Source organism: Peromyscus californicus, unplaced genomic scaffold (assembly GCF_007827085.1).
Source record: "Peromyscus californicus insignis strain IS unplaced genomic scaffold, ASM782708v3 Scaffold_11__1_contigs__length_118956290, whole genome shotgun sequence".
In the NCBI taxonomy this organism is placed as follows: domain Eukaryota; kingdom Metazoa; phylum Chordata; class Mammalia; order Rodentia; family Cricetidae; genus Peromyscus; species Peromyscus californicus.
In genome coordinates this window covers 43,997,012-44,010,138 of record NW_026294402.1, presented here as the reverse complement: position 1 = coordinate 44,010,138, position 13,127 = coordinate 43,997,012, and the positions used below count along the sequence as shown (strand labels likewise).

The window sequence follows — 13,127 nt, the reverse complement described above, 5'->3', positions numbered from 1 at the left end:
TGGGGTTTTTTTGTTTGTTTGGTTGGTTGGTTGGTTTTTCAAGACAGTGTTTCTCTGTGTAGCCCTGGCTGTCCTAGAACTGTCCCTGTAGACCAGGCTGGCGTCGACATCACAGAGAACCACCTGCCTCTGCCTCCCGAGTGCTGGGATTATCTGTTGTTCTCTTATGTCTACTGTCCCTTTTCCTTTTCGTTTGATCGCTTTGGTAGCCTAGAGATTCAACTCCTATTTCACCTGAATTTTGCTTTGCTTTATTTTACCCTCTAAAATTAGTTAGTATTTGATACCAGTAAACCCTCATTCCATATGATATAAGCTGTGACCTCCTGCAAGGCATCTTTACCAAGGTAAGACATAAAGTCTTCCTACAGAAAGCTACAGCCAGAACCCCTGGACTCCATCATCTCAACATCATTTGACCTTGCTGGGTTAACATTTGACTATGTACCAGCCATGAGAAAATAATTTGCTAAGTGTCCTGTTGGTGATGTTAAGAAGCCGTTTGAGCTATTCAGGTGATTTTTGTCTGGAAGCAGGCTCTTTGTCACTGATTTCAGTTTATTGAAGCTTCGTGGAGGACTTCCATATAGATCTTTTCAGTCCATATCTTTAGCTGACTTGCAGTTACTATGAAGTTGAATAGAAAAGAAATATAGTGATTTCAGAAGCCACCTGTCATTCTGGCTTTGTGTCTTTTTTACCCCGCCTTTCTCTCTAGTAGTGAAATAAGTTGTTTGCACAGCCTTATCTTTTCTCTTCTATGGAAGGTTCAGCAATTTCTGAGTATAATTGTTTTAAATTAGGAAAATTCAATTTTCTCTAATGTTTTCACACTTAACTCAGTTTTGGAAGATGTGTGTTCTTTGCATTCTCTCAAACATTTGGAAAATGAACTCAGCTCAGCTTCCCTCCTCCCTGTCCTCAGCCTACCCTGAAGCATGTGACCAAAGCTTCCAGACTGGCTTCTAACTCAAGGTTTTCTCCATTCTAGAATTCCCCCTAGATTGACCTTCTTGGGGTTCAGTGACCACTCCATGGCTCCAATGAAACTCCACCCATGAGCTTCTCTGGCTTATGGGTAAAATACTACCTGCTTTGTCCTCTTGTTCCATGAAACAGCCTCCTCCTCCCCTCCCTCCCTTCCTCCCTCCCTCCATCCCTCCCTACCTCTCCTTTTGCTCCTTATCTTTCCTTCAAGAATTTTTCTGAGCTTAGAATGAGTCCATTCCACCCACATTTGCACCTGCTGAAAATCCCATGGCCTGCCCCAAAGCCATCTGCATGTGAAGGCTAGAGCCAGTGTGGCAATGTGGCGCTCCTCTGCAGTGGCTTCAAGCGCCTATTGTCTGTATATTCCAGAGAAAGTTTCTCTGACTGTCATTTCAATGTTGCCAGAACCTTTGGAGGCTCAGTTCTGTGTCTCCTATTATACCTAGACTTGAGCCTTATGTTTAGTAAATAAGAAACCCTTTTAAATGAATACATGTTATCACTTAAACTCCAAGAGCAAAATAACCAGATAAATTCATGGAAATGTTTTTTTTTCTTTTCAGCAAAGCCCAAAATCACCTATGTAGAGAATCAGACGGCCATGGAACTAGAGGAACAAGTCACTCTTACCTGTGAAGCCTCAGGAGATCCCATCCCCTCCATCACCTGGAGAACTTCCACCCGAAACATCAGCAGTGAAGAAAAGGTACAATGTCACCCAAGAGTTTCAGGGCTATGGAATGCAGACTTGAAACATCTCAAGTCTACTCCAGGCCCAGTTCTCTTTGGCACGTGGCAAGATGGGAAGTGGTCACCGTGGTCACAGTAGGTCCTGCAACCTCCCTCCTCCAGCCTGCCTGGTTGTGATCTACTCAACATCCTCTCACAGTGGGATGGACTCTTTCCCTGTATGGATTGCCAGGGGCATATTGGTAGTGGGCTTGGTCACGTTAGATGGTTTGGGGAGGAGGCAATAGTGAATTTCTGATCCAGGCTTGTGGAGCTGTGAGGACCCAGGACAAGCAAGATTCTGGGGCATCAGATGATGTTGTCATCAGCTCAGACACACCCAGAAAAGTGTCTCCCAGAAACAATAGGGATCAGGATGAGTCTATTAATTCTCTTCCTCGCGTCTCATATACTCACGCTGTATGCACGCACTCTGTGCACAAAAGCTTGGTTGCCTTTGTGTCTGCCTGTATTCTTGGTCACATTTGGATTCCATTTTGTTCTAAAGGCAAAAATAATTAGCAGTTTCTAGATGATGGTATTTATACCTGGGTTCTGTAATATACTCACCAAAATTTAAGTATGTGGTAGTAACTCCCTGGCAAGTTAAATGACTGAGAACATTTAGCTTTAAGGTGCATGCATCTGTAGGCCATTGGAAAGCTTTCTTTATTACTGGTAATATATAAATATTGGCATGACCACCCCACATCATGTAGCCCATTGCTACTGAGTGGGCCAAAAAGACAAAAAGAATGGGTTAAGTTGCAGAGCAGTGTAGATATCTTTAGGAAAAGCAGCACGGTAGAACACATGGCCCTAAATTCATTCTGAAGCACTATACAAAGGAAAAAAATAATGGCTTTATGGCACCTCTCCAATATTATTTTGCATCTCCTGTAGTAATAGGCTTTGTTTTAGTTTGCCAAAGCTTGGTTACCTACTCAAGAGTAATAGCCATAGCCTTAAAGAGGATGTATAATGGATTGCCTATTGACCAGAATGTCAAAAATGATAGATATGCCCTCTTCTGCCAGGTTCAAAGAAATCTCTAGAAATAAACTGAAAGAAAGCCAAAGGGAGAATATTAAGTACCAGGGCTCAAAGTGGAATTTGCATTTGAGGAACCAATTTCTACTTCGGTGACAGAAAACAAAGCAAATTCTAAAGGAACAGAAAGCTCTATTTCAAATAGTCCATTCCTCGTTTTGCAAGTTTTGTACCCAGAGTTGAATCCAACTTAACAGAAACTCAACTGAGGAACTGCTAAATATTTTTGAAACTCGCATATGCTGTTTGATCTGCAAAAGCCAGCTAAATTAAGAAGTGAGGTGTTTACTTCAATAATTTCTTTATCGACACTGGAATTAAATTCCCAGCTAAGATTTCGGCTTCCTTTGTGTGTTACATGGACCCAATGTACATTTCAGGGCTTAATCCACATGGCCACTGCTTGGCCAGTCTTTCTATATTAGATTTCAAAGTAGATTTGTCCAAGTGACCTAGTATGTATCTCTGACCTACAGCGAAGGACAAAACATCTATTTCAGATGAATGACATTTTTAAGTTCTGTGTCTTTTCTAGAAATAGCTCAACAGTTAAACTGGACAAGAAAGATTATTAAGATTTGTGCCTACTTGGGGTTTGTCTTTAATAGGTTGGCACTTCTGGCTTGTACCTATGATTTCATTTTTATAAAATGATAATAAATAGCTAGGAACTAATATGCGCTCATATTCCCTAAATATTGAGACTGAAGATATCATGAAAAAACCATCTCAAACACATTGGGACTGATTTTTTTTTTATCAATTCAGTTTTCTCTATGGATCGTCTGTCTTGATCTGAGATAACTATTTAAGCCCAGCACAGTTTAGATCACAGTTTATTTTACTGTAGACTAGCTTCAGGTTTGCTTGAAGTGACATTCATGGAGCATGAGTCAGTCAATGTCAGAACAAGTCCACCAGAAAAGTTCACCATGCTACCACATCAATGTATTTGCTTAAATAATATCTTATATAAGAAAATTTTGCCACTTCTCTCATTAAATATTGACATCAAAGAATCATCGGTGCCAATCTGATACTATAAATGGCTAGTAATGATGAAACATGGTCTGCCAGTGAGCAGGCTGTATTCTAGTTCTAGTCATTTTCACAATGGCAACTACCCCTCGCATTCTATCCCACCTAAAGTTGCATTATATATAATTATGTATTGAGATGACCAGCACCACTGAATTCTAGGAGTGAAGAAAACCATTTCTAAAATTGGGATGCTCAGCTAAGCAGGTCACAAAGGTACCCGTTTAATCTAATGAGTGAAATAGATACCCCCCCTCAGCGTTAAGTCCCACAGAGCTGCAGGCTAAGAGATCATTTTGGAAGAGCCTTTTTGAGCTTTGTGAGTTCACCTGGCTCGCTTTCTAGCATCCTTTCCAGGTCACTCAGCCCCTATCTGACATGTTATGGTTACAGTATCACAAAGGGCTGTCTTCTTTCCCACTGCTCGGAACCCTCCACCTCCACCACTCAGAATCTGAGTCACTGGAACAGAAGCTGCAACTCTTCTTCCTTTAACAGACACCTAGAATTTTCCAGTTTCTCATAGGTCACGATTTCTATACCCTTCACCCTAATAGTTGTCCTATGACTTGATGGTTTCAGTTCACTAGCACTCAATAAAACCTTACCATCCCCCTGTAACCGGGACAGATCTCAGTGGGGTTATCATCTTGACCTAGACACATCATGTAGTCAAAGTAGCATTAGCCCCTGAGTCATGTCATATCATAGTCACCTAGAATATGTAGGTCTATAATATGAACTCCATTTAGGCAACTTATCTCCTGTTGCTTTCTCGTGAAGTTGTTTGCTTGAGCAACAGTACAGAATTTTGTGTGTATTTCACGTGTTGCAGCTTTGTTTCTCAGCCACAGTCACTTTGGCCATTTAGCAAGACTCTCCCTTCACTGGGACTGCTTTATGCATTGCAAGGTATCTACAATTTCTCACCACCCCCCAATACCAATAGCCAACTGTTATCATCACTAAAACTCTCCCTGCCTAGAAAACTACTACTTCAGACCATCTTTCAGTTGGGATTAACTGTTCATGGAGATTTTACTTAACAATTCTGGAAGTTGGAGTATTTCTGCTCAAATTGATCCCCTTATGCTGTATCTGCATGTTAAAAGTAATGACGTAGGGCAGTCAGTGGTGACCCTAGCAAGAAGCATAACATTAAAGTGAAGATAATTCAGCAGCTTTCCCAATGCAGCTGTCCTAACATTTGTGTTAGCATTGCTTCCAGACGATGTGAATCCTTATTCAAAATATCTGAGTCACTGCTGAAAATATTGACCGGGACAAGGCCTAAGCTCAGAGACCTCAGATTCCTTCTGAGTCAGTTGCTCAGAAAGTGACAGACTGGATGTCATGGTGAAACAGAGCTCTTCTGTAGTTCTAGTAACTTTTGTTGGAGGTTCACGTTCCTTTAGCAAGGGGTGTAAGTGGATTAAAGCAGCTTTGTCTTTCACGCCATTGATTGACTGTAACACTGCCCTTCTCATTGGAAGAGGAAGACAAGAATTTCACCTACAGACCTGTAGTGACTTGCTAATAGAATATTAGAATTGTCTTTCCTTATAAAAGGAAAGAAGGGATGAATTCAAAATGAATATAGTCATACCTTTGATTATGTCTCTGGACTGAGTCTCATTGTGGTTGGAGAAAGTCTCATCAATCCATTAAGCTTCAGCAAGTGGAGTTGGTTTAGGTTAGCAACTATTAATAGCTAAGATGAGTGTGATTGCTTGGATAATTGATATCCAAAAGTTGATGTATTTCTTAGCATTTATTGGTATCGTGAGAAAAAAAAAGGGGGAAGTAAGTATCATTGCGGGTTAGTTTTCACATGTGTGTGAAGGTGTTTGTGATACTTTCAAAGGTTATGCATCTGTGTCACATCAATCCTCATCCTATACAGACTCATCATAAATATTGCCAGGTGTTTGAGTGTCGCTAAATTCCAGGCACCATTTACATACTGAGTGAGACCCAGGGATTATTATCTATACACTCAATCCCTGGCATAAAAAAGACATCCATCATTTGCTATTTGAATGTTTCTGTGCCTTGAGATGACTCTAAAGAAGGGTGTATGAGTCCTTCAGTATTAAGGATAAAGAGGGGTGAGGAGCTGAGACCAGATCAGACGGAGTCCACAAATAAGAGAGACCTTTTGAAATTCTGAATTCTTTCGAAGCCCAACCTTTCTTTTCACTGGGGAGAATTCCTTATTGGATACAAGCTCAGTGCCCACTTTTAACCCTCAGGAAATGCTTTGCACAGAGTGATCAGAGCCTGACCTAAGATGTGGGCAAATGTGTATAGGGAATGCTTAATATGAGTGAAGAAGTGCTTCGCTTTAACCTACATGCATATAAACTACTAGAAATGTATATGGAGTAACAAAAGTAAGGATTGAAACAACCAAAAACTAACATTTGGAGCATATAACCATAGCCTAATTGTTTCCTGAGTATAGAGATTTGAATACAGATTGCCTTCAAGTGGGCCACACCTTTACCAAATTGTTGGAGCCAAGACAGACATTTGATACATTCTACCAGGCACAGAGGGAATAATCAGGCTACTAGAAACTTGTGTCCCTAGCAACAGCTTATTTATAAAGCCATAGAACACTAGTGGTTTGGAACAGAGACACTGAAGATTCCAATTTAAAAACAAATAACAATATATGCTATATCCCCATTTTAAAAAAAAAAAAAAAAAAAAAGAAAAGTCTTGACGACACAGCCCTGGCATGTGACAAACAAGCTTTCTAGCATTGTGGAATTGTCAAATACAGCTGACATGTTGACCCACTGTGACTTTGGTCTATGCATGTTCTCTGTTCTCACTTCCTCTTCATCCCAACATCATGTAATGTGACCCAACATCTCCATCCTCCTGTCTCACAAAAGCGCCTTGTATTTGATGAACTTACTGTTTGCTAACTCATTCACATTCCCTGTTTCTAGCATCTTTTGTGTCCTTTGCCATCTGAACATCAAGGACAGTCAGTCATGAATGCCACCCAATGAAAAAACCAATACTACTCAGATGTCTTTGACTCAGAGTTTGAAAACAGAGAAGTTAAGCAGAGTAGATTTCATGTGCTGCATAAATGAACAAATCTAGCCTTGAGCAGAAAGTTCCCCAAATCCTCTTGTGTGACTTTTCTCACTCTCTCATGAGTAGCAAGTTGGATGGGGAAGGTCCATGCTTCCATCCAAATGCCATCTGGGACCTTTCTAACTTTAAGCAATAGAGACCCGCTGTCACCACCCAGGATTTAGAACCCTCAACGCTTCCTGACCCATAGTCTCAAAGACTTCATGCTCACACACTCATTGTATCTCTGCTCCTTGCTTTGTCCCTTTTTGTAAATAATAACAATAACTTTTAATTAAATGCATGCTGAGTTGCAAAGTGCATGAGCATTAAATGGCTTTAGTGTATGTGTGATAATCTGTCTAAAACATTTAGAGGAAAATCTACTCTCTAAGAAGCCCTTGATTATTTGATAAGAATGGATAGTGCCCTCAAATATTTTGAAGACTGTTTAAGATGCTTTGTATAGGAGGAGTTGAATATGTCTGCTTGTATCCATATATATGCAGAATTCAATTCACCTTTGATTTTGACATTTTAAGGTGCATAAGATGATAAGATGGGGGGAGCTGAACTTCAGCTAACTTCTGAATTAAATTTGGGGGATAGTCATATAATTGAAAGTGGGCCTTGAAAAAATTTCTGAATTAAAAAGACACTGCATGTGCACGGAATGCAGTATGAGTTCTCTAAAGCAACATGTGACATTTTACTGCCTTTTTGTTGTGTTTTATATCTTGTTCTCTCCAGGCTTCGTGGACTCGACCAGAGAAGCAAGAGGTATAGCTTACTTGACCACTAGCCAGTTTCTAGCTCTGAAAGCCTTTCAGTTTAACTCACCATCACAGTTAATAACCAGACTCACTAACCTAGTGAGCACTTTAGTTAAAGCTTAGGTCCATAGCAGTAGATATCACCTAGCAATAGTGTCATCTTCTAGGATGAGCAAGCAAGCTGTGTTGGGAGTGGAGGAACAAACCCTTATGATTTTTTTAAAACAGGACTTTATTCTCTTACTGGTGCTGGTAAAATCATACCCAGGTAATTGTGCTGATAGAAATAAATTGCCCCAATTCCCAAGCCAGGCATTTTGAAAGAATAAAAAATTTTTAAAAAATTGAACTCTCCTCTGGTGGCTGTGGCTCTGGACCATAAAGTCACAGAGTGAGTGATCTAAAACCCACTCAGCCCTTTCCTTTCCAGCTCAACTCATCTTGTTGCTCACTTATTTGATAATGACTGGCCTTGGTAAATGATCACATTGCATTTCCTGTCAAAAGCCACGCCAATGGCATCTTTCACTGGTTTCCCCAAACGGTTCAACGTATCTGTTATCTTTAGGGAGCATTAAACTTGTAAGACTGGAGTGATTTGGCACAGATGGGTTTATGTTTGTAAAGTCAGTAGCATTTAGCCTTTGGAACTCCCCTGCCTATTTGCTTCATTTTAGGAGACATGGGGCTGGGTTTGCAAACTGAAGCTAAGCATTAACCTTTCTATCTCATTGCTGTCCTTGAAGACCCTTCATATAATCATGCTCACCAGTTTTTACCTGGTTCGTGTAACTATAAGTGACCAACTGGAACATAACCACCAGTTGGCCTGGGACTAGGGAGATAGAGCTGTGTCAGGAACGTGATTGCCACATGAGCCCAAGGACCTGGTATTGATCTTCAGCACTCATATTAGAAGTGAAGCATTGTGTTTTGTGCTTATAATCTCAGCAATGGGGAGAGACACACACATGGATCGATGGGGCTCATTGGCCAGCTAATCAAGCCTAATCAGTGAGCCCCAGATCCCAGTGAGAGACTCTTTCTTGAAAAACAAGGTAGATGGTTCCTGAAGAATGACACTTGGGTTTGACTAGCTTCCACCTAGACATACATATGTGTGATGCACACACATGCACAAATACAGATACCACACACACACACACACACACACACACACACACACACACACGCACACACACACGGCACACACATGGATCAACTGCCTTTAGATGAGATTCAAAAATCTAATTTGTGAATGCTTCCTATTACATTCCATTTTGTGTCTTTCTCCAAATCTAGTAGTACAATAGGCTCTATATTTCAATTCACTGAGAGTATCTTCTTAGTCTTTCTGGGTGATAACCATTCAGAACACATAACTCCTGTGTTCAGGTCATAACTATAAATATTGAATGCTGCTTAATATTTAAAAGTTGTCCACCTGTCCCCTGGCAGGGACATTCATGTCTGCACCTGAGCAGTCTACCATTGTCAAATCTAGTTCATCTTTATAATGTGCCTTCCTTGATGACATGACATAGGGACTGTAGCAGGTCCCCACTGAAATGCTTCCCTCCTGTGTCTTTGAGATCACTTAGTGTTGTCGTAGGCTGGATGTTTTATTGCCCCAAAACTATGACCTCATTGGCATTGGGAAGGGAGAGAGGAGGGGTTAACGATGGGGCCGACTCCCGACTTCCACAGCTGCAGGGCTCATTCCGCTTTGCTGTGTGTTTCTTCCCCTGTCATTCTGATCAGGACCTGGCTTGAGGAGTCACTGAGATTTATCAGGGAGCATTAAGGAGATTTTAAATGGATAATCATTGTAAGTGGAAATAATAGGTTTACTCCCAGGAAAGCACACACCCCAACTCCATTTTCCAGAAGTGTCTTTTATCTTGAATGTTTCACTTTGGACATAATTGACTTTCAAGTGAATGCTGCCCATTGGGGCTCAGACATTCCATTTTATCCTGTTGGACTCATTCAGAGATGAAGACCATGGGCCAGATGAGTGTAAAGACTGCCTTGTGTTGTGGCCAGGTTCTTTCTGGGTGCTCTAAGTCCAAACGCTTTCATCTGGGAAAAGGGAGAACTGGTTTGCTGAGAATAATTAGAGTCACAAATATTGTTTTAAGGAGAGAGAAAGGTCTCGCTGTAGTATTCTTGTTTCACTCTTACCTGAGCTCACTGTTTCCTCTGAGAGAGCCAGAGCGATTAGCAAGACTTTTGGTTGGAGTGTCTTATGGTTGTGTTCCTGTGCCAGAAGAAATTATTTCAGGATGAGATAACCCAATCCCACTGGAGTCTATCGGTGTATCCTCCAAGGGATGACTGGACATCTGGTGAGGAATCCCATCATCAAACTTGCAGTGAGCCACTACACGATAAGAAATCCCTGTAGAGGATTCCTTACTGGTGTGATGACATCATTAAATGACAGAAGCCTCCAACCCTTGTAGAAATGTAGGCAGGGAGACCAGATTTTAAAAATAAGTTTAAAAAAATGTGTACAGCTTTTTCCGGGAGCTTGTCTTCAGACATTTATGAGCAAATGTGCATTCCTTGCTTTTGTGCTAATGCTCTTACCTGAGGGACTCACCTTGCCTCCTTTCCACATGGTCATGTGCTCCTGGATTCCTGAGAATAACATATATGGCAGGCCCTGTACAAGCCTGATCTGGGTCACAAATCATCACAGTTCATCCCACAGCTGACAAGACCATGTGTGGACCTTCAGTCCCTTCTCCCCTCAATTACATTGTGCTTTAGGCAAAGAGGAATGACAGGCGAATCAGGCCAGCTTTTGAGAGATACCTGCAAGAATGACTTCATGCTCTCAGTGTCCCTGATATAGACTGATGGATGAAGATTTTGTTTGACATGTAAAAAGACACTAAGATGGACCACTGTCAGCCTACAAGAAACAGAGTCCTGGGATCTAGCATTTCCAATAAACTGGGTGTCTCTAGGCTCTCTGAGACAGTCTCCTGTCACCTCTCATTAATGTGTATCATCTCGTAGGATGCAGCTTCTTGACCAACAAGCCTCCCCTATTTCCAGGTCAAATAGGAACACCAGGGCATCCATCTCTAAGAGAAGGAGATGTACAATGCCATAGGCACAGATGATTTTCCTTGTTCTTTCCTTCCCTTGTTGGAAGCATGTTTTAGCTCCCAGATATAACTCAGATAACAAAAGTGGACCTGATCACTGATGGTAAAGGGACTTTGTGCCATAGATCTGCTAAAAGTGCTGTACAAGGCCAGCAAGACCTTTTTGCCAACTTCCTGGACTGACTGATAAAGGACATTGCAATTCTCCCCCTCCCCCTAGCTTACAACCCAGCATATTGATAGAAACTGAGGTTATGTGTCATTTAATTCTCTGAAGACCAACCCGGATGCTTGGCAGATGCTTGGCACACCCTCTCATCCATCTCTACTGAGAATCTTGTGCTGGACTTAATGGGGTGTCCCAGCTTACACAGAATAGGGCCCTTCTTCAGTTTACCAGTTCTCAGGGGACTCTGGTCCAGGGGCACATGCCTAGACCCTTCGAGGGCTAGTACCCCTTTTGCTTAGAATGTCAAGGAGGGAACTCTTGCAAATATCCCGATACCCATTGCCTAGAGATTGTGTGCTCATTCATTTTTTAGCAGTCCTTGTGAGTCTAGGGACTCAGTAAACTAATGGTAGCATCAAAGACTAGGGACGGTTGTAGACTTTGGTACAAAGGATCCTGGGTGAGTCTGTGACTCTTATTTGCACTATGTTTCAAGAGAAGGTTCTGTTACTTTCAGCTCAGCAGTGCCTGAGCTTTGACTTGTCTCCCCAATAAGAATGAAGATTGTCAAGCATCCAGGAAAGAGACACATCTACAGGAAGGATGTTTCTTGCATAACTCCTTACATTTGGGTCATTGGCATTTTCTAGCCAATTCACACACCGTGAAACTGGGTTTGGGGAGTCAGACTAGAAGGAAAGAACAGGGGATAGTGCGAGTTCCTTGGGATCTCAATTTGTACTACCCAAGCCTTTTGCTTCCATTTTAATACATCCCAAACTAGTCTTGGGTGACCTCACTATGCCCCAAATCGATCAAGTCCCATTTGCTGTTGGAACTATGTTGAAGTTCCCACACTCTCCCCCATTATGAAGTAGGTGAAGTGAAATTAGAGGTTGACATAGAGAGAAGACTAGACACTGGTCACAGACCAGCAAAGACCCTTGTCTCCTAGACCCACACTGCTCTAATTGCCCCTGCCCTCTGCCTCACCTCAGACTCTGATGCCATTCCTTTCCTCCCGGCAGACTCTGGATGGGCACATGGTGGTACGCAGCCATGCTCGTGTGTCCTCTCTGACCCTGAAGAGCATCCAGTACACAGATGCTGGAGAGTACATCTGCACTGCCAGCAACACCATCGGCCAGGACTCCCAGTCCATGTACCTTGAAGTTCAATGTAAGGAGTGACTAGGGAAGGAGTGGAGGCGGGGAGCAGTGAAGGATCAGGATGCTGGAGACAGATTAGCTTCAGCTTCTCTAGCAAGTTCCACCTGGTTCATTCCCTGAGGCTGTTGGTCCTCAACTGTTTCAGAGCTGTGGCCCCAAGTACAGGCACACGCACACGCACACACACACACACACACACACACACACACGCACACACACACACACACACGCACACACACACGCACACGCACACACACACGCACACACACACGCACACGCACACACACACGCACACACACACACACACACACACGCACACGCACACGCACATGCACTCACCACTATCCCCAAGCATCTCAGTAGCTACCCATGCTCTGAGTTTTCTCAAGCAGAACATGTACACATGAATTCCAAAATGTCCCAGAGCTCTACTGGTCCAGGAACCCACTCTGCTTTGGGTCATGCCTACCTTCCCAGTGCCAGAAGACAGTCTGTGGGTGTTCCAAGAAAGTGGTTGCTGTTCTGATGGTCATTGTCATTCATTGCAGATGCCCCCAAGCTCCAGGGCCCTGTGGCTGTATACACTTGGGAAGGGAACCAGGTGAACATCACCTGTGAGGTCTTTGCCTACCCAAGTGCCACAATCTCCTGGTTCCGAGATGGTCAGTTGCTGCCAAGCTCCAACTACAGCAATATCAAGATCTACAACACCCCGTCTGCTAGCTACCTGGAGGTGAATTAGGGCGTGGGAAAGGGCAGGGTGGAACAGGCCCTGTGACAATGGGGCCATCACTTCTCCTGCTTCCCTGGCACATCCTGAACTGGGGAACATTGGATGGAGAAGAAACTGAGCCTCCTCTAGGTCCCCATCCTCAGCTTCACTGGTCCTGACCATGTGGCTAGGCTGGGACTGGGAAGTGGAATGTGCCTCTTCTGTGAGCCACTGGGTTCTTTTCACTGGGATTGATAATGTGTATATCACCAGATTTATTCTTTA

At 42.7% G+C, this 13,127-nt stretch overlaps 1 protein-coding gene across 17 annotated transcripts in view; it reads left to right on the top strand.

Moving 5' to 3' along the window:
* Ncam1 (neural cell adhesion molecule 1) overlaps positions 1–13,127 on the top strand; it is a 302,606-nt gene that overhangs the window by 249,012 nt on the left and 40,467 nt on the right. For 9 of the 17 annotated variants that reach the window (XM_052759951.1, XM_052759950.1, XM_052759954.1 and 6 more), the window contains exons 8-10: positions 1,554–1,696; positions 11,990–12,140; positions 12,679–12,863. In XM_052759951.1, coding sequence (XP_052615911.1) covers positions 1,554–1,696; positions 11,990–12,140; positions 12,679–12,863 — 479 coding nt within the window. Of the gene's footprint in view, positions 1–1,553; positions 1,697–7,650; positions 7,681–11,989; positions 12,141–12,678; positions 12,864–13,127 lie in introns of all 17 variants that reach the window. The other 8 variants (XM_052759947.1, XM_052759946.1, XM_052759949.1 and 5 more) reach the window with 1 other exon arrangement.